This window comes from Haliotis asinina, chromosome 2, assembly GCF_037392515.1.
Source record: "Haliotis asinina isolate JCU_RB_2024 chromosome 2, JCU_Hal_asi_v2, whole genome shotgun sequence".
Classification (NCBI taxonomy): Eukaryota; Metazoa; Mollusca; class Gastropoda; order Lepetellida; family Haliotidae; genus Haliotis; species Haliotis asinina.
Genome location: NC_090281.1, coordinates 2,683,213 through 2,705,636, shown reverse-complemented (window position 1 = coordinate 2,705,636; position 22,424 = coordinate 2,683,213). Strand labels below are relative to the sequence as shown.

Below are 22,424 nucleotides of genomic sequence, written 5' to 3'. Positions count from 1 at the left end.
CAGAGGTAAGTAGATCAAATGGGAAAATGTTGGAATATTGGAGTGAAACAGAAAGATGATAAAGCGTGAACTTATGAATTTTCCTCAAATGATAATGTATCTAAAAATTGCTGGGAAAAAATAATTTTGCCTCTGGTTCAACAGATATTGTTCACTGACATGTCTGTATGTCCTGAAAAATTGTGATGCCTATGTATATCAATGTGATTTGAAACACTGACTATCTGAATAGAGTATTTGTGGCAGATAGCACAAGACTACTGTGTCCAGTTTGTCTACTGACCTCAGACTCCCGACTCAGCATAAACTTCAGGATGACATGTTTGAGATACTGAAAGTTGACATCTTTGTCTAGCTCTTGCCGGATGCCCACAGTTCCGCTCCGAAGCTTGGCATCATCCTCATTTAGAATCCCTGACGCAGCCATCTGCACATGACTTTGACCCCGTGACCCTGACCCAAAACCAGCTAACAACATGTCTGTTTGGAAGCGTTTGTTGGACGACTCAAACTTCCTGTTCGGCTGAGGTGAGTGAGAGTCCACCAGCTCAGAGGAGTCATCGTTAGGGAGAGCCTGGACCTTGAGCTCCCGCTGCAGGGTGATCCTCAGGTCCTTCAGGGTCTGCTCTTGCTTCCTCAGGGCCTGCAGTGAGTCAGTGAGTGAGTGGGGGAGGGAGGCAGCTGGAGTAAACACTGATGTGTAAAGTATTTCAGCTATATCATGGTGCATATATATAGTGCTGGCAAACTTAAAAACATAATCACAATCAAACTGGAATGCAAGACACAATCATTGGATTTTGGCACAATGCTTGGAAACAGCATGCTCAAACATGATGTCAGTATAAAAGGTGATGGAGCTCCCAGATGATAACGCTTCAGTGAAACTTTCAAGTACAGGTGAGACTGTTGGGTTTAACTCTGCTTTGAACACCATTCTAGAACATCTTGGTGTGTCCCCTATGGCATGGGGGATGGCTGACTTTTGTGCATGACAGGCAGCAGGGGGGCACTTCCTGTGTACATAAATTTGAGGGGTGTCAGTCGCATTGTACATGCTTCTCCATAAAAATCACCATGACCCCCAAGCTATATATTATGAACAGTCCCAAAAGTGAGTGAGCGAGTATGGTTTTACACAGGTTTTAGCAATATTCCACTGATAACACAGCAGGGGCCACCAGAAATGAACTTGACACACTGTACCCATGTGGGAACTGAAAGGGGGTCTTCAGGGTGACGAGTGGATGCCATGCGCATGCATGTGTGCTTGCGTGTCACTGGTTTGCTAAAACTTACCTGACATGGGGACGGAAAAGATCTTTTTTTTTAAACACAAAATTCACACTTTAGTATGGGCTATCTATCTGCTTAACCACAAGGCTACCCCACTGCTCAAGCTCAATGAAAAAAACCCAAAGTGATGCATTTCTCACACATTGAACATTTTGGTTTAACTAATGAGTATCGTGCTGACAAACAGAAATATATTCAACAAGACCTAACATCTGAGGAGGTGATCATAGGTTTGTGTTACGTCAAAGGGCAAAACTGACTGCTGTGGTGGTTTACATGAGGACTACCCTCTGAGGACTCTCCTACATTCTAGATATTTATCATAGGCAGTGTTTTGGATAAGATATCGACTGACCCGGTTCTTGTCAGTGAGCTGATTCTGCAGCTCGGTAATTTCTGTCTGTAGCTCGCCAACTGTTGCCGTGGTAACCTGGTCTTCAGACTTCTTTATCTCATAATCCGTACACTGAACACAGAAAACAAACATACAACACAGAGAATAACAATGTCATCCAAACGTCCTCAAACCATAGCATACCGTTATCCTGAAGTAAGGGTGTCCCATAACATACATCAAAGTACAGTTTTCACCCTTGTTCTTTCTAGCTGACATTGTTTGGCAGACAAATGCAACATACCTGCACAGAGGCAGAACAGAAGCGCGAATGAATTATTCTAATAATCTTCTACATAGTAATGCATTCAGAGTCTGGACAATCAGTTGTAGACCTCAACCCTCTACCCCAAGAAACAGGGAACACACACCCGTTGGTCATATAGGGTTATTTTCTCCTCCAGCTGACTAACAGTTTGCTGCAAGGAAGTTATCGTCTCCCCTTTCTCTCGGAGTTCTGCCACCAGGTGGAGCTCCTTCTCAGCTGCCTGTTGTTTCCTGCTCTCCATCTGTTGTGACAGTTCAGCATTACGCACCAGCAACTCATCCTTTTCTGAAAGTAGATAACAAGTTGATGAAGTTTCCTCCTCTCATGTGCTGCAATACCCCAGAGAAAGAAAGTACCTTGTCTACAACTATAGCAACCATGGTGAAAGTAATGATTGTGCCAAGGTTGACAGTTAATATTAAATGTTTCTCTGACAGATATTCTTGAGATATATTTATTTCAGATATCCATGAGAGATATTCTAATCTATATCCATGCCGGATAACCTTAAGAGATATCCCTGGGAGATATCCATGCCAGATACCCTTGAGAGATATCACTGAAAGGTATCCTTGAGGTATCCCTGAGAGATATCCATGTCAGATATTCTTGAGAGATATCCATGCCAGATATCCTTGAGAGATATCCGTGAGAGATATCCATGCCAGATACCCTTGAGACAAATCCCTGAGAGATACCCTTGAGGTATCCCTGGGAGATATCCATGCCAGCAGTTTATACACTGTATGAATGCAAAATTCCACTGATGTGTGCTAAAATACAAGATGAGATCAAAGATGCAATAAATGTCTTAAAAGATGGAATTTTCTGAATAAAATTTATATTTTATACTTATATCCATTTTCTTCCCACAGAGGTTTCTCCTGTCATATCTTCCTCCGTAACCTCTGTTCTAATACGGCCATATTTCCCGGTCATCGAGAAATCCCCTTGTGGCAAAAAATCACAACAGGAATTATCTCTCCCTTGTTACTATCCAATCAGAACATGTGTTAAAAAGACTTAGCTCCAATATGGCGGCCCCCATGGAGTTGGTTCATCGACGTGCGAAGGCAAGATTCATGAAGGAAAGGTATTTCATGTTTAACTGAAAATCAGAAACTGGCAATAGAGAGTGCAGGGATCAATCGCCACAAATAACTGGCAGTGGCAAGTTTTCTCGATGCATTCAGAAATCATCGAGATCTTGCGAATGATCACTCTTGAAACAACATCTCTGATTGCACAACTAAATCTGAACGCCTCCAATCACGAGTCTTGAACACTCGCACCATGATAGGGCCGTATTAGAACAGATGTTACGTAGGAAGATATGACAGGAGTAACCTCTGTGGGAAGAGAATGGCTTATATCCTGACTCAAGCTTAATTGCTTATCTCCTCTTCCCTGGTGAAGGTAGTGGAATACCTGAAATCCTTTGAAGTTCCCTTCTAAAAGAAGCGGACCTAAAATACACTCACCCATGTGTAGCCTCCCCTTTCCAGCGCAAACGGTCAGCTGACCGACCATGCTTGTTACACTCTCCTTGTAAATCGCCCGACACAAGAATTATTGGAATTCAGCATGAGAGGGGCGGCTGGGAGGGCTTTCATCATGAGTCAGGACAAGTATAAAATATCAATTTTATTCAGAAAAATACATATTTTTCCTTATCCTGACTCATGTTTAATTGCTTACAGAATCCGACGGAAACGGCAGTGGGTCACGTCACATTGGATTCTGCTGGCTGTCAAAATTACGGCCAATAATTTCCACCCAACGGGAACTTGTAATGGCAATAATTCAGTCCTGTTCTTCTAATATTCTTTGTAGATTCAGGGGTTAATCACATCCAGTCAAACTTGTCTTCTGTAGAAGATGACATCGAAAGTCAAACTTGTCTTCTGTAGATGATGACATCGAAAGTAACTAGCGTCGTGCTAGTATCTGATGCAACTAAATGTCAAGATATTGTAATTAAGGTTAGTTGTGACCCCTCTTCATGTACAAGTGTCTTCATTACGAGTACAGGATCATAATCACTGATGCTAGTCTGTTCAAGACGTGCGCATGGACTTTCCACCATTATATTCCGCAGAGCATCTGGCTTCCACAAGTCACGTGACCAAAGGGGTGAGTGAACTCACCGGGGAGCCGTTAGTTGCTACGCAGCTATAGGAGGCCCAAATTGGTGAATGCCAGCGATGTCCTCCGTGATTATTTCTTGTAGGTAATGGTTGACAAACACTGTGTTTGATTTCCAAAAGCAGCAGTTGATAGCGAGCAATTCCCATGTAGCGCTAGTGTAGAAGCCAAGGCTCTGACTTCATGTGGGTTGGAGGCTCACAGAGGTTCCAATCCTGTCTCAGTAGATACAGGGATGAACAGGCACTTGAAACGTATTCTAGACTTGGTACATGTGATGTATATCTTCAATGCTCTGACTGGACATAACGATAAGTCTTGTGTATCATGAGGTCCAAGGATTGAAGACAAGGCTAGTATGTGGAACTGACTGTCCGGTTGACCTGGCAACTGTCTGATTTTCTCAATGACTCTTGGTAGCAGCACTGGAGGGGAAACGCGAATGCGTTTAGTCCTTCCCACGAGATGCTTAGAGTGCCTGATGCACAAGTTAACGGATCTGGTACCTGTGACACAAAGGTTGCTGTCTGTTAGTTGAACCTTGTTGCAAATAAGTCTATTTGTAGTTAAAATGTCTCTCAATGCAGCATGTACTCTGTTGGTGATGGACGAAGAGGGTGAGATAAGGTGTCTGCCATGATGTTGAAGGCACCTGGTATGTGAGATACTTTTATTTGGAGATTCAGACTGTCGACCATGTTGAAGAGTAGAAACGTCAGGTGTAGTAGAGATCGAGGTCTCGTTGACCCTTGTTTACGTAGAAGGCTACTGTTGAGTTGTCTGTCTGGATCATCAGTAGCTTGTCTCTCGGTGTTGTCGACCAATGATGGATAACATGCATCACCACTTTCATCTCCAACTGGTTGATGTGAAGAGCTTGATCTTCCTTCTTCCAGAATCCTGATGCAACCTCGTTGTTTAGATGGGCAATCCATCCTTGGAGAGACGTTTATACCTAAAGACAGCTGTTGAAAGCCGGCTCTAATATGTAAGTTCCTGTGCAGACATTAACTAGCGAGTCTACCATAGTGGGTATGGTCTCAAGATGTCCAGCGTCGTAAACCGGTCAGGACATGAAACCATGACCTAGGAACTGCTGTCACAGATGAAGTAGTAGGCGTCCTCGTCTAGTCATAGTGACGTGAGCAGATCGCGTAGACATTATCACTGACATAGATGAAGTAGTAGGCGTCCTCGTCTAGTCATAGTGACGTGAGCAGATTGAGTAGACATTATCACTGACATAGATGAAGTAGTAGGCGTCCTCGTCTAGTCATAGTGACGTGAGCAGATCGCGTAGACATTATCACTGACATAGATGAAGTAGTAGGCGTCCTCGTCTAGTCATAGTGACGTGAGCAGATTGAGTAGACATTATCACTGACATAGATGAAGTAGTAGGCGTCCTCGTCTAGTCATAGTGACGTGAGCAGATCGCGTAGACATTATCACTGTCATAGATGAAGTAGTAGGCGTCCTCGTCTAGTCATAGTGACGTGAGCAGATTGAGTAGACATTATCACTGACATAGATGAAGTAGTAGGCGTCCTCGTCTAGTCATAGTGACGTGAGCAGATTGAGTAGACATTATCACTGACATAGATGAAGTAGTAGGCGTCCTCGTCTAGTCATAGTGACGTGAGCAGATCGCGTAGACATTATCACTGTCATAGATGAAGTAGTAGGCGTCCTCGTCTAGTCATAGTGACGTGAGCAGATCGCGTAGACATTATCACTGACATAGATGAAGTAGTAGGCGTCCTCGTCTAGTCATAGTGACGTGAGCAGATTGAGTAGACATTATCACTGACATAGATGAAGTAGTAGGCGTCCTCGTCTAGTCATAGTGACGTGAGCAGATTGAGTAGACATTATCACTGTCATAGATGAAGTAGTAGGCGTCCTCGTCTAGTCATAGTGACGTGAGCAGATTGAGTAGACATTATCACTGTCACAGATGAAGTAGTAGGCGTCCTCGTCTAGTCATAGTGACGTGAGCAGATTGAGTAGACATTATCACTGACATAGATGAAGTAGTAGGCGTCCTCGTCTAGTCATAGTGACGTGAGCAGATTGAGTAGACATTATCACTGTCATAGATGAAGTAGTAGGCGTCCTCGTCTAGTCATAGTGACGTGAGCAGATTGAGTAGACATTATCACTGACATAGATGAAGTAGTAGGCGTCCTCGTCTAGTCATAGTGACGTGAGCAGATTGAGTAGACATTATCACTGTCATAGATGAAGTAGTAGGCGTCCTCGTCTAGTCATAGTGACGTGAGCAGATTGAGTAGACATTATCACTGACATAGATGAAGTAGTAGGCGTCCTCGTCTAGTCATAGTGACGTGAGCAGATTGAGTAGACATTATCACTGTCATAGATGAAGTAGTAGGCGTCCTCGTCTAGTCATAGTGACGTGAGCAGATCGCGTAGACATTATCACTGTCATAGATGAAGTAGTAGGCGTCCTCGTCTAGTCATAGTGACGTGAGCAGATCGCGTAGACATTATCACTGTCATAGATGAAGTAGTAGGCGTCCTCGTCTAGTCATAGTGACGTGAGCAGATCGCGTAGACATTATCACTGTCATAGATGAAGTAGTAGGCGTCCTCGTCTAGTCATAGTGACGTGAGCAGATCGCGTAGACATTATCACTGTCATAGATGAAGTAGTAGGCGTCCTCGTCTAGTCATAGTGACGTGAGCAGATTGAGTAGACATTATCACTGTCATAGATGAAGTAGTAGGCGTCCTCGTCTAGTCATAGTGACGTGAGCAGATTGAGTAGACATTATCACTGTCATAGATGAAGTAGTAGGCGTCCTCGTCTAGTCATAGTGACGTGAGCAGATTGAGTAGACATTATCACTGACATAGATGAAGTAGTAGGCGTCCTCGTCTAGTCATAGTGACGTGAGCAGATTGAGTAGACATTATCACTGACATAGATGAAGTAGTAGGCGTCCTCGTCTAGTCATAGTGACGTGAGCAGATTGAGTAGACATTATCACTGTCATAGATGAAGTAGTAGGCGTCCTCGTCTAGTCATAGTGACGTGAGCAGATTGAGTAGACATTATCACTGACATAGATGAAGTAGTAGGCGTCCTCGTCTAGTCATAGTGACGTGAGCAGATTGCGTAGACATTATCACTGACACAGATGAAGTAGTAGGCGTCCTCGTCTAGTCATAGTGACGTGAGCAGATTGAGTAGACATTATCACTGTCATAGATGAAGTAGTAGGCGTCCTCGTCTAGTCATAGTGACGTGAGCAGATTGAGTAGACATTATCACTGACATAGATGAAGTAGTAGGCGTCCTCGTCTAGTCATAGTGACGTGAGCAGATTGCGTAGACATTATCACTGACACAGATGAAGTAGTAGGCGTCCTCGTCTAGTCATAGTGACGTGAGCAGATTGAGTAGACATTATCACTGTCATAGATGAAGTAGTAGGCGTCCTCGTCTAGTCATAGTGACGTGAGCAGATCGCGTAGACATTATCACTGACATAGATGAAGTAGTAGGCGTCCTCGTCTAGTCATAGTGACGTGAGCAGATTGCGTAGACATTATCACTGTCATAGATGAAGTAGTAGGCGTCCTCGTCTAGTCATAGTGACGTGAGCAGATCGCGTAGACATTATCACTGACATAGATGAAGTAGTAGGCGTCCTCGTCTAGTCATAGTGACGTGAGCAGATTGAGTAGACATTATCACTGTCATAGATGAAGTAGTAGGCGTCCTCGTCTAGTCATAGTGACGTGAGCAGATTGAGTAGACATTATCACTGACATAGATGAAGTAGTAGGCGTCCTCGTCTAGTCATAGTGACGTGAGCAGATTGCGTAGACATTATCACTGACACAGATGAAGTAGTAGGCGTCCTCGTCTAGTCATAGTGACGTGAGCAGATTGAGTAGACATTATCACTGTCATAGATGAAGTAGTAGGCGTCCTCGTCTAGTCATAGTGATGTGAGCAGATCGCGTAGACATTATCACTGACATAGTGATAACGGAGAGTGTAAAACTTATTCTAATCAGCGGCTTGAACTCTGACCAACCGATCCTGGGACAGCAATGTATCTCAACGTAGTGATGAATCAAATCCCGAGGAGTTAGATTCTCAAGTCATCCGAGCTGAGTTAGTAGCCTGATAGTGAAGTTCAACTGTAGACTGAGTTGACTTCTCTCATGATGAGCTTGTATGCTGTGAAGATGTGTCATTCTTCGTCTTCAGATCATCAACGCTGTTCATTATGAAGGAGTTGACATTCCAAGGAAGTCTATTTATAGCTGGCTGTCCGATCAGAAACTGCCATTGCTGCAAGCCTCCTGATAGGTAACGTTGAGTCTGCTGTTAGAAGATCTCTATGCCGCCTGAAGAATCAAAAGACGCTGCAGACTGCTAATCTAGTGTGTAAATGACATCATTCCATCGTAAGACTGTAAGTCAAATGTAGACGACTTTCGCTCTCTTGACTTTGGACAACCTGGACCTGTTAGTGTAATGCTGACTTGTCTGCTTGAGCACTGATGTCAAGGTGTCGATGGACTTCGCTGAAGTCTTGGGCAATCATCCTTGTCGAGGAAGTAGATTCAGTCCTGTAAAAGTTGAGACAAGGTGTTCGGACACTGATCCACTGATCCTTCTTCTGAGTGACGAAAGTTGACAGGATCATTCACTCTTCCTCATTCGCAGGATTGCTGAACTTGAGATGAGAATCTCGTTAACGGCTATAAATTGAGCACGTCCGAAGAAGGTGTGTCTCGTAGAGGTGTTCAGCTGAGCAAACCGCTTGTCGTCTATCTTGTAAGATCTGTTGCGGGGACTGCTGATGATCTTGTATGCCTCGTCTACATCTGGTGCTCTGATGGAGGGCTCCACATGGTGAAGAGAGAAGTGATGAGCGTTGAAAGGTGGCAAAGGTTGTTGTTGAAGCTTGGTTGCTGACCTGATTGCCATAGACAACTTCTCAGAATTTGTAGATATCGGGGTTATTGGCAGAAACTTTTTTTGGGTTTGGGTTTGTTGGAGTTCTTGGATGGTGAGACTAAGTCCAGGCTATTTGTGATTCGAAATGTGACTTCTGAGTCCGAGACAAGAGATTCCTTCTGAGAAGACGATCGGTAAAATCTGTCTTCATCCTACTGTGAGTGCGACGTATTCGATGGACGCCAACGATCCTCCTTATGTGAGTCCAGGTCTGAAGGGGACGACAAATGCTGATGGAGCCTTTGACGAGTTTGGGAGACTGAAGATCCTCTCCGTTGACAAGTAAAACGGTGAGTGCACTCACCCACGTGAGCTTCCTCACTCACGCGAACATAGTCACCCACGTGAGTGCACTCGCCCGTGCAAAATTGTGATACATATACATAAATATTGTTAAAGGACTGAAATAGTTGAAAAACTTATCGCTGTAGTGGAGACCCCAGGTAACTCCAGCCGCCCTCGTCGGGTGATAAGGAGACAGTTACAAGCATGGTCGGTCTGCTGACTGCTGGAAAGGCGAGGCTACACATGTATTTTACGCCTGCTTCTTTTAGAAGGGAACTTCCAGGGATTTCAGGTATTCCACTACCTTCGCCAGGGAAGAGAAGATAAGCAATTAAGCATGAGTCAGGATAAGGAAAAATAACACTTATTGTAGCTGAGAAAAAGCCCAAGCTCATGGACAAAAATCCGGCATCATAAAAAGCTAATCCAGCACATCACTGATGAACTAGCTGTAAAACAAGGCCACATAGTTCTGTGTACAGCTGTATGGCACAGTGAACTCAATACCATCAAGCTGATCTGGGGAAACAGTAAGGATTTTATTGCTCGCAATAATACCACATTTAAGTTTTCAAACGTTAAAGAGCTTGTGTATACTTCTTTTGTGAGAATTACCCTAGAAGTTTGGCAAAAGGCTAAAAACTGTGTTCTCAAAATTGTGGATGAATAATGCTTGCTGGACGGTGTTCACATCAGCCCAGTTGCACCTGTTGGAATTTGGCTAGAGTCCTTGGCCAGTTGTGATACTGGCACTTTATATTTTGAGGTCTCTGCCATACACTACACCTGTGTCAAATGATGCTGTCTGCCTGCCCGGTGGGTCACAGTATAGTTTGTTTCTGACAAGTGTTTCTACCGTGGAAGTTTTTCGATAATTTAGGAGTTATGGAATGGAACAGCATGATTACTCACATGCCGTATTAGATCAAGGTGGTATGAGTGATTATATGTCACTTCTGAATCTGAAGCATCAGCCCTTGTCATACAATTGTCAAAAAACATTTTCCAAAAATTTCTGGCATTTCTAAAATTTCTTCCAGATACATACAAGATGGGAAAAGTCAAACAGCAGTGCCAGTGATAGGATCATCTACCTTTGTTACTCTCCTTCAGTTCTGCCTGCCCTGACTTGAGGTTCTTCTTCAGGTTCTCCAGCGTTTCTGTCACGGACTGCACCTCCACCTCCAAGCCAGATATCTGCTCACAAACACCACTCAAGGTTTATCAGGCGGTGACAAGTGCATTTTTACTGATATTTTAGAATGAAACACAGCAAACACTAGATTTAGAGGTATCTCCTAATTTTACGTCCTGTTCCTCCTTAGTATTAAGGCTGTTGTACACCTTATGGAGTTTAAATCATTTCTGAAAAGCAAAATGTCTACGTCTACCTTCTCCATAAGTGAGGTCTCATTCTGTCGCCTTTCCTCCATGGACGTCTTCAGCCGTGAACTCTCCTCCATCTTGTCTGCATACTCCGCCTGGAAGCAGGATGTTAACATGTTAATCCTACCTTTAACTGCCAAGGGACTTGTGATTGAAAATACTGAGACATCTGTAACAGTTCAAATCATGCTAATTATCATTTGTCTATACACCTTTCATGGGCATGGTGTAAAGGTTAAACTGAATATATGAGACAATATTTATGAGGTGAATGTTCACCTCCTACTGCCCCCAGCCTCACCTGTATCCTGCTGTGTTCCACTTCCAGAGTCTTCAGCTGTTTATCCAGCTTGATGTGTTCCTCCAGAACCTCCTGTTCCCTGGCCTCCAGTTGAGCCTGACACACAGATAAACCACATGTCACTCCATGTTACTCACCACTTCACTGTGTCACATTATCTCTCATCACTGCATCACTCATAACTTCAGTCTGTTTGGCTCAAAAGCAGACCAATTAATTTAACTTAAACTAATAAACAAAAAATACTCAGTGACACACTGATTATAATCAGGTTTTTGCAATGAAAGAAAGGGACAACCAGGTGAAGCATGTTACTCATTCATTGAACTTTGCTGTGCCATCTCCCTCCTTTCTTGCACACCTGGCTGTTCCATTCTGTGGAGACCTCCTTCGTAACAAATAGTAAACTCAGTCAGTACTTAAAAGATAGTTTGTTAAACAACTATTTTATTTCAGGACATACATTCTGCTAAAAGTTCAGAGTTCATCTGATGTTTTGAGTGTGATCAGCTTATCTTTGAGAATATAATTTTTCTTAGTTTAAGAGTTAAGAGTGCACTTCATAAGTCCACTTTTGAGTCAAATAGACTGTACATGCTGTAAAGATGTTGTGACCATGACTCCTTCAGTAAAGAATGAAATAATGAAAGAATATAACTGCCTCCCAAATTCACCACTCTGAAGTATAACAATACCTAAAGATTGAACCTGTTCAAATTTGGAAGTTAGGCTCCTTTCAGTGCAATTCCTGGCTGACTATTATGAACCCTATGTGTTTGTACTGACTATTTTCTGGTCAGCTTCATTCTTCATGTGGTCCCGTGCTGTCTCCATCTCCATCAGTTGTGTTTCCAGAGCTGTGATCTTGGCCCGGAGTCCCGACTCACTGTCCACTGCACTCAGCCGGGACTTCTGAAGCTCCACCTCCAGCTCATGCTTCTATAGATGACAACCAGACAGTGTTAGACTGTGGACAGTGCTAGTAGGCAGTGTCAGAACAAGGACATACACAAGGCTGTAGAACTAGAGTGTAAGTAAACAGACATCGTCTTAAGATAGGAATCAGTACACTAGTGCACCCACCTGTTTCTCATACTGTCTGTCCTTCTGACTTGCCAGCTCCCAGCTCTCAAAGGCCCGCTTCTCTGCATCCTCAATACTGTGCTGCAGCTCCTGTATCTGTAGACAGCAACAGGTGGAGGGAGTGACACAACAGAATACCCCTCCACACATCCAACTGCTGGGGAGTGACAACAAAAAAAACCTCCACACATCCAACTGCTGAGGGAGTGACAACAGAAAACCCCTCCACACATCCAACTGCTGGGGGGAGTGACAACAGAAAACCCCTCCACACATCCCACTGCTGGGGGGGGGGGAGTGACAACAGAAAACATCTGCACACATCCCACTGCTGGGGGGAGTGACAATAGAAAACATCACACAAGTCACATACCTACATCTCACAGAAAAGGGACACCACATCATGCCACCTGCCTGAATCTTGCAGACATGGGGCACCACAACATGCCAACTCCATGCGTCTCACAGACACAGGGCATCACACCATGACACCTTCATGTATCGCACCGATATAGGGCACCACACTACGACACCTGCATGCATCTCACAGACATGCGGCATCACACCATGACACCTACATGCATCTCACGGACATGGGGCACCACACCATGCCACCTCCATGCATCTCACAGACATGGGGCACCACACCATGCCACCTCCATGCATCTCACAGACATGGGGCACCACACCATGCCACCTCCATACATCACACAGACATGGGGCACCACACCATGACACCTCCATGCATCTCATAGACATGGGGCACCACACCATGACACCTGCATGCATCACACAGACATGGGGAACCACACCATGACACCTGCATGCATCTCATAGACATGGGGCACCACACCATGACACCTGCATGCATCTTACAGACATGGGGCACCACACCATGCCACCAGCATGCAACTCGCACACATGGGGCACCACACCATGCCACCTGCTTGCATCTCACAGACATGGGGTACCACGCCATGCCAACTCCATGCATCTCACAGACACAGGGCACCACAACATGCCACCTGCATGCAACTCACACACATGGGGCACCACACCATGCCTCGTAAGTACATCTGAAAGATTTAGGGCACCGCAACATACCACCTGCACACATCCCACAGATATGGGGCACCACACCATGGCACCTGCATCTCACAAGCATAGGGGACAACACTACAACACCTGCATGTATCTCACCGATATGGGCACCAGACTACAACACCTGCATGCATCTCACAGACATGGGGCATCACACTATGGCACCTTCATGTATCTCACCGATATAGGGCACCGCACTGCAACACCTGCATGCATCTCACAAACATGGGGCATCACACCATGGCACCTTCATGTATCTCACAGAAAGTGCAATGCTTGAATGAAAGTATTATTGCTATCATATCAATTGTTGCTGTATAGTGTCCATGTAACAATGTCACAGATGCAATACTTAGTGGAGAGGGAGTATCACTGTTATCATCCAATCATTCCTACACTGTAACAATGTAATGGGGGTAGTATTTGAATGGGGAACATTACTGTAATCAAATTATTCCTGCACTGTAACAATGTAACAGAGGCACCGTTTGAAGGGGTGTATTACTGTTATCATCAAATTATTCCTGCACTGTAACAATGTAACAGAGGCACTGTTTGAAGGGGTGTATTACTGTTATCATCAAATTATTCCTGCACTGTAACAATGTAACAGAGGCACTGTTTGAAGGGGTGTATTACTGCTATCATCAAATTATTCCTACCCTGTAACAATGTAATGCAGCCAATGCTTGAAGGGGAAGAAATGTAATTTTCTAAAATGTATATTTTATACTTATCCTGACTCATGCTTATTATGCTTGTCTCCTTTTATCTGAACATAGTGGAACACTTGAATCCCTGGAAGTTCCCTTCAATGAAGAGGATGTAAAATCAACACTTACCTATGAGTAGCCTCCCTTTTGCTTGTGCATTGGTGTGCAAATCGATCACATGACCAGCCATGCTTGTCACTCTCTCTGAATCAAACATTCCAACACCCAGGTTTACAAAGAAATCCAGAATGTCATGAGATGGGAGGATAGGAGGGCTGGCCTCATGAGGCAGGATAAGTATAAAATACCAATTTTAATCAGAAAATTACATATTTTTCCTTCTCCTGACCTACGCTTGACAGAATCTGATGGAATTGGTGGTGGGTCCTGCTACTTCCTGGATTTTCTTTGTTGTCTTTATTCTACGTCCTGTAACCCCCAATGGGAACTTGAAAATGGCACTGTAGACTTGCGAACTTTCATACTTGTCAATGAAAGTGTGTTGTCACATCTCCGTGTGGTTTTAGATATACTATTGTCCTCTAGTTTTCTTATAGCAACTTCTTCGTTTGACGCATACGTCAAGTGAAGATGCAATCCCTTCTTCAGGTACATGTATAGCATACAAGCACAGGGATACAAGATCACTCATGCTGGTCTGTTCGGAGACATGCGCGTGGACTCTCATATATAGTATTCCTTGACACTTCCGTAGGCATCTCGGTTGATAAAGGAATAAACAGGTGCTTGAATTTCTTTCTCCTTGTCTTTGTACCCTGCCGGTAGATTTTCAATGATCTGACGGGACACAAGGATAATCTTGTTTGTCACTTGTAAGGAGTACTGAAGACAGTGCTGGGATATGAAATTGTCTGTCAGGCTGTCCAGGCAGCTAATTCTTGGCTCTTAAATCCCATATGAGTCCAAGGTGTACACTGTCATGATGCTCCGTTTTCTTTCATGTCCAATGCATGCATTTTTGATATCCGTACTGTTGTTGCTAGGGCAACCTAAAATAGTGTTTTCTGCAATAGCAGGTCCATGGATGTCCGATCGCTTGTGAGATTTTGTAGTGCTACATTGAGATCCCATGCGGAAGCCTTGAAATTCTTGTGTTGATCTTCCAACTTGAATGAACATAGTAATGCTAGAAGTTTTTGTACTTAAGACAATTTTATGCCAGTTTTCATCGTGATGACTGTACTAGGCGCCGCTAAGTAACTTGATGACATAAATGTCTTGTCAGCCACTGGAGGATGAGCTGCTTTACTTGCAGTAAAGCCCTTCCGCTTTGCACATAACTTGATCACTGTAATGTGATATAAAGTGATCGTGTAGACGTTTGTAAAGCGAACATCACAACCTTCGCTGCTTGGGCGGAATATCCTCGTTTCTTGAAACAAGCTTTAATACTGTCTATACATGTCGCTGGAACAATGCCGGATTTCACAGAGTGTGCTTTGTGTGTGGATGAATTAGCAGATTTGGCCATTCTGGTAGTTTTAAGGCAGGATTTCCAAGGTCTTGTAGGAGGTCAGAAAACTACACCCTCACTGGCCAGTGGGGCGCGACCACAATCAGTCATAGTCACCTTGCATGCTTGATTGCCTGTAATGCTTGAGGCAGTAGTACTGGAGGGAGAAACGTATACGCGTTGAGTCCCTCCCATGGTATGCTGAGAGCAGCTGTAGCCCAGACTTGTGGATAATTTATTGGAGACACAAATGTCTGAAAAGCCTCTGGATGTATCATCCATTCTGTTGGAGACTGCTGTAATGATCATGATAGTACGTCTAATATGACAGTCTTTGGTCCTGGAATGTAGCATGCCTTCACAAAGATGTTAAACCGTGTCGAAAATGCTGTACAGGGGAAACATGTGCTATAACAAACTTTGTGACCTAGTTGACTCCTGTTTGCAGAACGCTCCTGTGGAGTTGTGTTGACCACTGCTTTCATGTCTAAGAGATTGATGTCTAGAACTTGATCTTGTCTTGACCACTTCCCCCAAACCACTGTGGCTCTGTTAGGTAGGTTCCCCGTAAACATTTTCTCTGTGAATCCACCAAAGCAGATATGGCTCGAGAAGATCGTGTAGGACAAACAGGTTGGTATTGTACAGGTGATCGTTGAAAAATCTCTGTAATGGGCGTAACTGTAACCTTCCCCTGCAAGTCATGTCTTGGACTGACATCAGTAGGCAAAGTAAACACTGCCAAGTGCAAAGTGTAAACGGAGAGGGTATTGCTTGTGGTATCATGCTTTGAATCGTATCTCATCAATCTTCCAGCGATACGAAGGGATGTCAGTAAGTTTTGAGCCTTGAGCATTTTTCATACCCAGGTGTCACAGCCTATGGTACGACATTGAACCTTGGGGTGTAGCTGATGTGATATATAAGTTTTGGTATCCTACTCTCAGAGGTTATTGAACAGCTCACAATGACAGAAAGAGACCCCCCTCACAGCAGTGAAAATGAATAAAATTGAGTATAGAGCAGTAATTAAGTTTTTAGTTCTTGAAGGAAACTCGGCGAAGAACATTGAAGAAAGGCTTTCAGCAGGTTATGGGAAGTCTTCCCCTCATCTGCTACCATCAAACGATGGGTCAATGAATTTAAGCATGGTAGAGAGAGTCTTGATGATTACCCCTGTCCAGGTCGCCCAACAACAAGCACTAGTCAGGAAAACATTGACAGAGTGCATAGACTTGTGGTGGAAAATCGTCGAATCACTCTCCACGAGTTAGAGGAGACCACAGGCATTTCACACGGATCCATCGAGACAATTCTTCATGAACATCTCATCATGTCTAAGGTGTGCGCTAGATGGGTGCCAAGAATGCTTACAGATGAAATGGAGCAAACAAGGGTCACCATAAGCAACTCCATGCTAACCAGATACATCAAGAATCCAGAAGATTTTCACTTTAGACTAGTAACCTGATGCAACCTGGATCCACCACTATGATCCTGAGAGCAAACAAGAATCCACGGAATGGAAACATGTCACTTCTCCCAGGATCAAAAAAGTTCAAAGCCTCCAGATCAGTGCAGAAGGTAATGGCGACAGTCATCTGGGATAGCAAAGGCCTCATCCACATAGATTACTTACCAAAAGGAAGAACAATGAATGGGGAATATTACACTAACTTGTTGAGGCAAGTGCGACAGTCAATCAAGGAGAAGCGCCGTGGCAAAATCAGACATGGTATTCTTCTACATCAAGACAATGCTCCAGTACACACCTCTCGCGTTGCAGCTGCTGCTGTCCAGGAATGCGGGTACAAAATCTTGCCGCATCCCCCCTACTCTCCAGACCTAGCACCAAGTGATTACCATCTGTTCCTAAATCTCAAGAAACACTTGCGTGGTCGTAGATTTCAGGATGATAATGAGCTTATTGCTGCTACTGAGGCTTGGTTTGAGGACCAAAATGGCACCTTCTACAGAGATGGCATCAGCGTCTGGCAGAAAAGATGGAACAAGTGTCTTGACTCACAACGGAAAAATAAATGTGGTTCATACCAATATTTTGTGTTTTTCTATGCAAGGCTCAAAACTTATTGACATCCCCTTGTATGATGTCATTCTGTTTGCAGAATACTCATTGTTGCCAAAGTGCTCCAATCATATGATTACTCATATAAACAGTCATATGGATGTGGTAGAATCAACTATACACACAATTAATCTATAATGAAGATGTTGTTCCCGGAATCTCTGCAATATGGAGTGATGATGCATCAATCTTCGACTTCAAAACCCACAATCCATGATGCGATGCTATTGATGGAAGTCTATTTGTAGTAGACTGGATTGGGGTGGAAATGCTATAGCGAGTCGAAACCGTGTGATGTTTGTCGCTTGAAGTCGCAGATAAACAGCCTTTAATCTGCTGACAGATCATCACTCGGCCTAGTAAGTAATCTCACTCTACAGCCTGTTCTGGAGTTACATGAGCGGAGTTAATGTGATTGCTATCATATACAGATGATGTGATGAGGTTCCTCTGCTTCCTTAATGTTGTTACTGGGTGACTGTAGAAACCGATTTCATTGAATAACCGTAACATCCTCTTGAAGAACCAAATTGTGTTGTAATGCACAAAAAGAGCTGATATCTTCACTGCAACAAAAATGCATCAAAGACTGTTAGTCGATCTTGGGCTGGTGACTACTACCAAACTGTCCTGTTGATCTTTGTACACTGTACAGGAACAATGTAAACGAAAAGGGTCTGTGTGTAGTTGCAATCTTTTCAAAGTTGACACCATCTTCTTTATGCAGGATAGCTTCATGTAATCTGTCTGCTATCTACGAATGTGGCACTTGCAACAGCCTGTGTGATGAGGATCTAACTTCATTGCTTTCTCCGATATTATCCTACATTGTTAGTTTCAGATGTGTGCCTCTTCTGCCAGCCACACATTGATCCAACATTGCCAATATCTATGTTGCATTACTTGTACTTCATGAATACGTCTGGGACAAAGTTCTACGTTATTGGCTGAAACTTGACATGATATGATGGAAGCGTTTCGAGAACGCTAATGTGCTGTCTACACCTTCCTGAAGCGGTAATTTCGTGGAACCTCCCTTGATGACTGAACTTGCTTTCATGGAACGTGCTTATGTGGAACAAGCTTATGTGGAACCTGCATATGTACAACTTGCTGCATTCCCGGTGTCCTCCACACTTCTAATTGTTGAGACAACTAACAAGCATGATCATTCATGCTGGTCCTCCTCTCTGAGAGATCATGCATGCGTGACTGCTGCAGGGGAACAATCTCGAAGAGTCTGAATGCCTTCACACAGGCTGGTTTCATGATGAGTAGTGTCAACGACAGCCCCTGAGCTTTGGGTTGTGATGATCCTCCAGGTCGAACGAAGATGACTAATTATGTCCGCAGCATCTGTATGGGACTGGGGAGCGACCTGTTCCATGTTTGTATGGAGAAACCCTGCGACATTGACGTCTGGTGACAGCTGACTATTCCTGAAAGGAAGCCAAGGCCAAACTTGCGTTTGTGGCAGACTGTAAACTTCTGCTGGCATGCAGTGAAGCCTTGGACTATGCATTTGTGTGTAGACTGCTGTGCAGGTCTTCATCATCAAATAGTCATCATTGAGATTCAGATCAGTCTTCACTCAAGCCTTCATGTAGGTCATTATGAAGATCTTCTCGAAGACTGTAAGTTTGACCAGAAGTAACTGTAGTGCTGCCATGCAGGGGCGCTCACATCAGAGTTGTGAAGACTTGAAGACTCTGGAAGCCTTCTCTACTTCTCTTCGAATTACTGCTCCATCATCCTCTCAGAGAGCTGCTAGGTAAACAGTCGAAGTTTTGCGATGCATCTTGCACTTGACTGTGACGAAGTGGAGTTGACACTGCTACAGGTTCTTGTATGTTATGTCTGCGGTGGCTGTAGGTCTTGAGCCAAGTTCTGCTGCTGGTGTGGAAAAAGTAGCTGTTGCACTAGTAGTTGTATCAGGCTGAAATGGGTGACTGAAGACTGAAACCTCCATCAGGGGGATCACGGGTCATCAAAAACGTCTGCTTTTTTCAAAGGATACACCAGGAGCTGAGAGAACAAACCGTAGTATAAGAAGGACAATACACATGCGGATCAACTGCAGATAACCAGTATTTACAACCCAAGCAGGTTTTCATCAAATGTTAGCAAACATACAAGGATGAAAGATAAAAAATGATATAAAATACATACAATCTGGTAATAACTCTGCTACATAATGTAAACACACACACCAAAAACTGGATACAGCTGAAATTTAGATGATACTGGGTCATAAACTAAAAGGATATTGTTCCGTATCCAGACCCCTGTGCCCTGACATCCGTCGCCTAGGGCGATGAAGGAAAGAGTGACCAGAATGGTCGGTCATATGACCGATTTGCGTGCAAATGCATGGGCTAAAGAGATGCTACTCTTTGGTGAGTGTTGATTCTACGTCCACTTCAATGAAGGGCACTTCAAAGGGCTCAAGTGTTCAGACAGAAGAAGGAGACAAGCATAAGTCAGCATAAGGAAAATTTACTGTAATCATCCAAGTCATTCCTTCTGTATAACAATAACATACACACTGCAACTGAACATCAACCTGAGACCTGGACAACAAGGTCAACAACATATACAAACCTCCATGCTACAGATCAGACCAAACATTGTCATCACATGTTAGGTTTTGGGACAAACCTGCTTATGAAAGTTTTCTTGCATGTTTTCACTGTCATGTTGTAGATTGGCCATCTCCTCATTATCCTCAACTATTTTAAGGTTGAGGTGAGAAATCTGAAATGAATGTCAGTCGTGCACAGTTCCAGACAAGAGAGGATGTGTTTCACACTACTCCCCACAAACTTGCATAAACTTGGAAACTTTATTCTACATTTAGTGACAAGAACTGTCCAGAAACAAATTAGCTGCATTCTGTGTAGGTGAATTTCCAAAATGATTCAAACCTTTTATATATATGTTTTGTATTGTTACCTTTCATACAAGTTTGTGGAAACAGTGATCAGAGGTCAAACAGGGTAATTAAGAAAGAACACACCATACACAAAGTGACCATGCTCAAAGAATTTCACAAACCTAATGCTGTTTAATTACTGATTACTTCTGCTGAGCATTTACTAATCCTGATCTGAAATCTTTAAAGATGATATGGAGGTTATAGCAAAGTGGCAGGTTCTTGACTGAATGTTGTCATACTGAACAACAGGTGTTTGAAGCAGTTAGTGAACATAAGGTCATCTTGTGTAGTGAGTGTTACAGAGCAGGACATAACACAGTTCACATCGTCCACTACAGGAAGTCAATACATATACCCTCACATAGGACGCTTCAGACAAGCATCACGCTATCAATTGTACACTGCAGTTTACTATCATCATTTCTACTCTACAAGAGTGGATGAATTCAGTTTGGAATCTTTGAGAAGGCATATTTCATCATACCATAGTCCAGTTAATGTGTAAAAAACTTCATGTGTAACAATGAGTGAGTGAATATATAATAGCCTTGCACTGTTTATGTAACAATGAGTGAGTGAATATATAATAGCCTTGCACTGTTTATGTAACAATGAGTGGGTGAATATATAATAGCCTTGCACTGTTTTTCAAACACAGTCTTCAACAGTATCACATAAGTAACTCTCCACCTTAACGGTTGACAAACCTAGATACAGGGCAAATATGGGATCAAACACACAATCTTCAGATTCTGGTACTGGATTGAGCAACCTTTGGCCGCTAGCCCTCCAGTCACTTGGGCTTAGTGGTTTAGGCGGCTCACTTTATGCACTGGCGGTCAGGTGCCTAACTCTGATGGTGTGGTGTGAATCCTGGATGGGACTAGAATTAAGAAGTACTAAAATTTGTACCTTACTAAGAAAGTGTAATTCCAAACATAACATATATTACAATCACACTATAAGGTGTTGTGCAGCCATTCAGTAATCAGACCACCTGGTGTCAAACATAACAATCATACAATCACACCCGACTACCTGGTGTCAAACACCTGGAGTGGAACATGAACATGATACAGTTGGGTCATGCAAGACATTAACAGTTTCATGATAATCATTACCATTACAAACAAAACACAATGTTACTATTTCATGCTGAACACCACAGCATCTGTAGTACCAGGACAGTGAACTGTGTTTCATAGGGATGCTAACATCAGAAAATCAGCAAACTGCACTTAGATTCACACAACATGATGCACACAGAAACTCTACATGATAATTAATCACAACTACTTATTAACAAAAATAAAACAAAATCACACTGCTCATGCTTACTCAGACAGTGCAGAGAGCACAGTGGCAATGATGATAATGAAAGTTTAATAGCACTGGTTATCAAAACAAACTTGTTGTGAATGTGATGCGCAAACAACAAACAATGTAAGCTGATTAACAAAGGTGGTTAAGTGTTAATCTACATCTGCCATCCTCTAAGTCCAAAGTCATCACCACTCCTAACCACAAGTCATTTAAACATACAGTTAGATTATCACATTCATATAAATGCAAAAAATCATACTATGATCAAATTAAATCAAACCTTTAGTGTTTTTTATCAATACAATTAAAATGCTTAATTACAAAAGTTCAGATGAAAACAAACTCATTTTAAACTTACAAATGCCATAAATAACATGAACAAATTAATGCAAAACCTTTAGTGCATTTAAGTAATAATAATAACAGTTCAGATGTAAACCATGTGATTGTAAACTCAGCAGACATCTAAATGCATAATAGCTATGCTTTCATTAAGACTACCACTGATTACTTCTAAACCACTATCTATGGAGTAGCCGCGACGTGAGCTGCATGGTGTGGAGTGGTAAGTGTTGGACATGGAGGACCGCAGCCACATGCAGTGTGTGAGGTCACTACATTACACACAGGAA

At 43.2% G+C, this 22,424-nt stretch overlaps 1 protein-coding gene across 2 annotated transcripts in view; it reads right to left on the bottom strand.

The window, feature by feature from the left end:
• Positions 1–22,424, bottom strand: part of LOC137273126 (golgin subfamily A member 1-like) — a 39,870-nt gene that overhangs the window by 4,390 nt on the left and 13,056 nt on the right. The window contains exons 14-22 of one of the 2 annotated variants that reach the window (XM_067805592.1): positions 20,193–20,288; positions 12,161–12,256; positions 11,864–12,016; positions 11,078–11,173; positions 10,782–10,871; positions 10,485–10,587; positions 2,062–2,243; positions 1,652–1,762; positions 284–643 (exon numbers count right to left, since the gene is read on the bottom strand). In XM_067805592.1, the coding sequence (XP_067661693.1) occupies positions 284–643; positions 1,652–1,762; positions 2,062–2,243; positions 10,485–10,587; positions 10,782–10,871; positions 11,078–11,173; positions 11,864–12,016; positions 12,161–12,256; positions 20,193–20,288 (1,287 nt within the window). The remainder of the gene's footprint in view (positions 1–283; positions 644–1,651; positions 1,763–2,061; positions 2,244–10,484; positions 10,588–10,781; positions 10,872–11,077; positions 11,174–11,863; positions 12,017–12,160; positions 12,257–20,192; positions 20,289–22,424) is intronic. The other variant, XM_067805593.1, reaches the window with a different exon arrangement.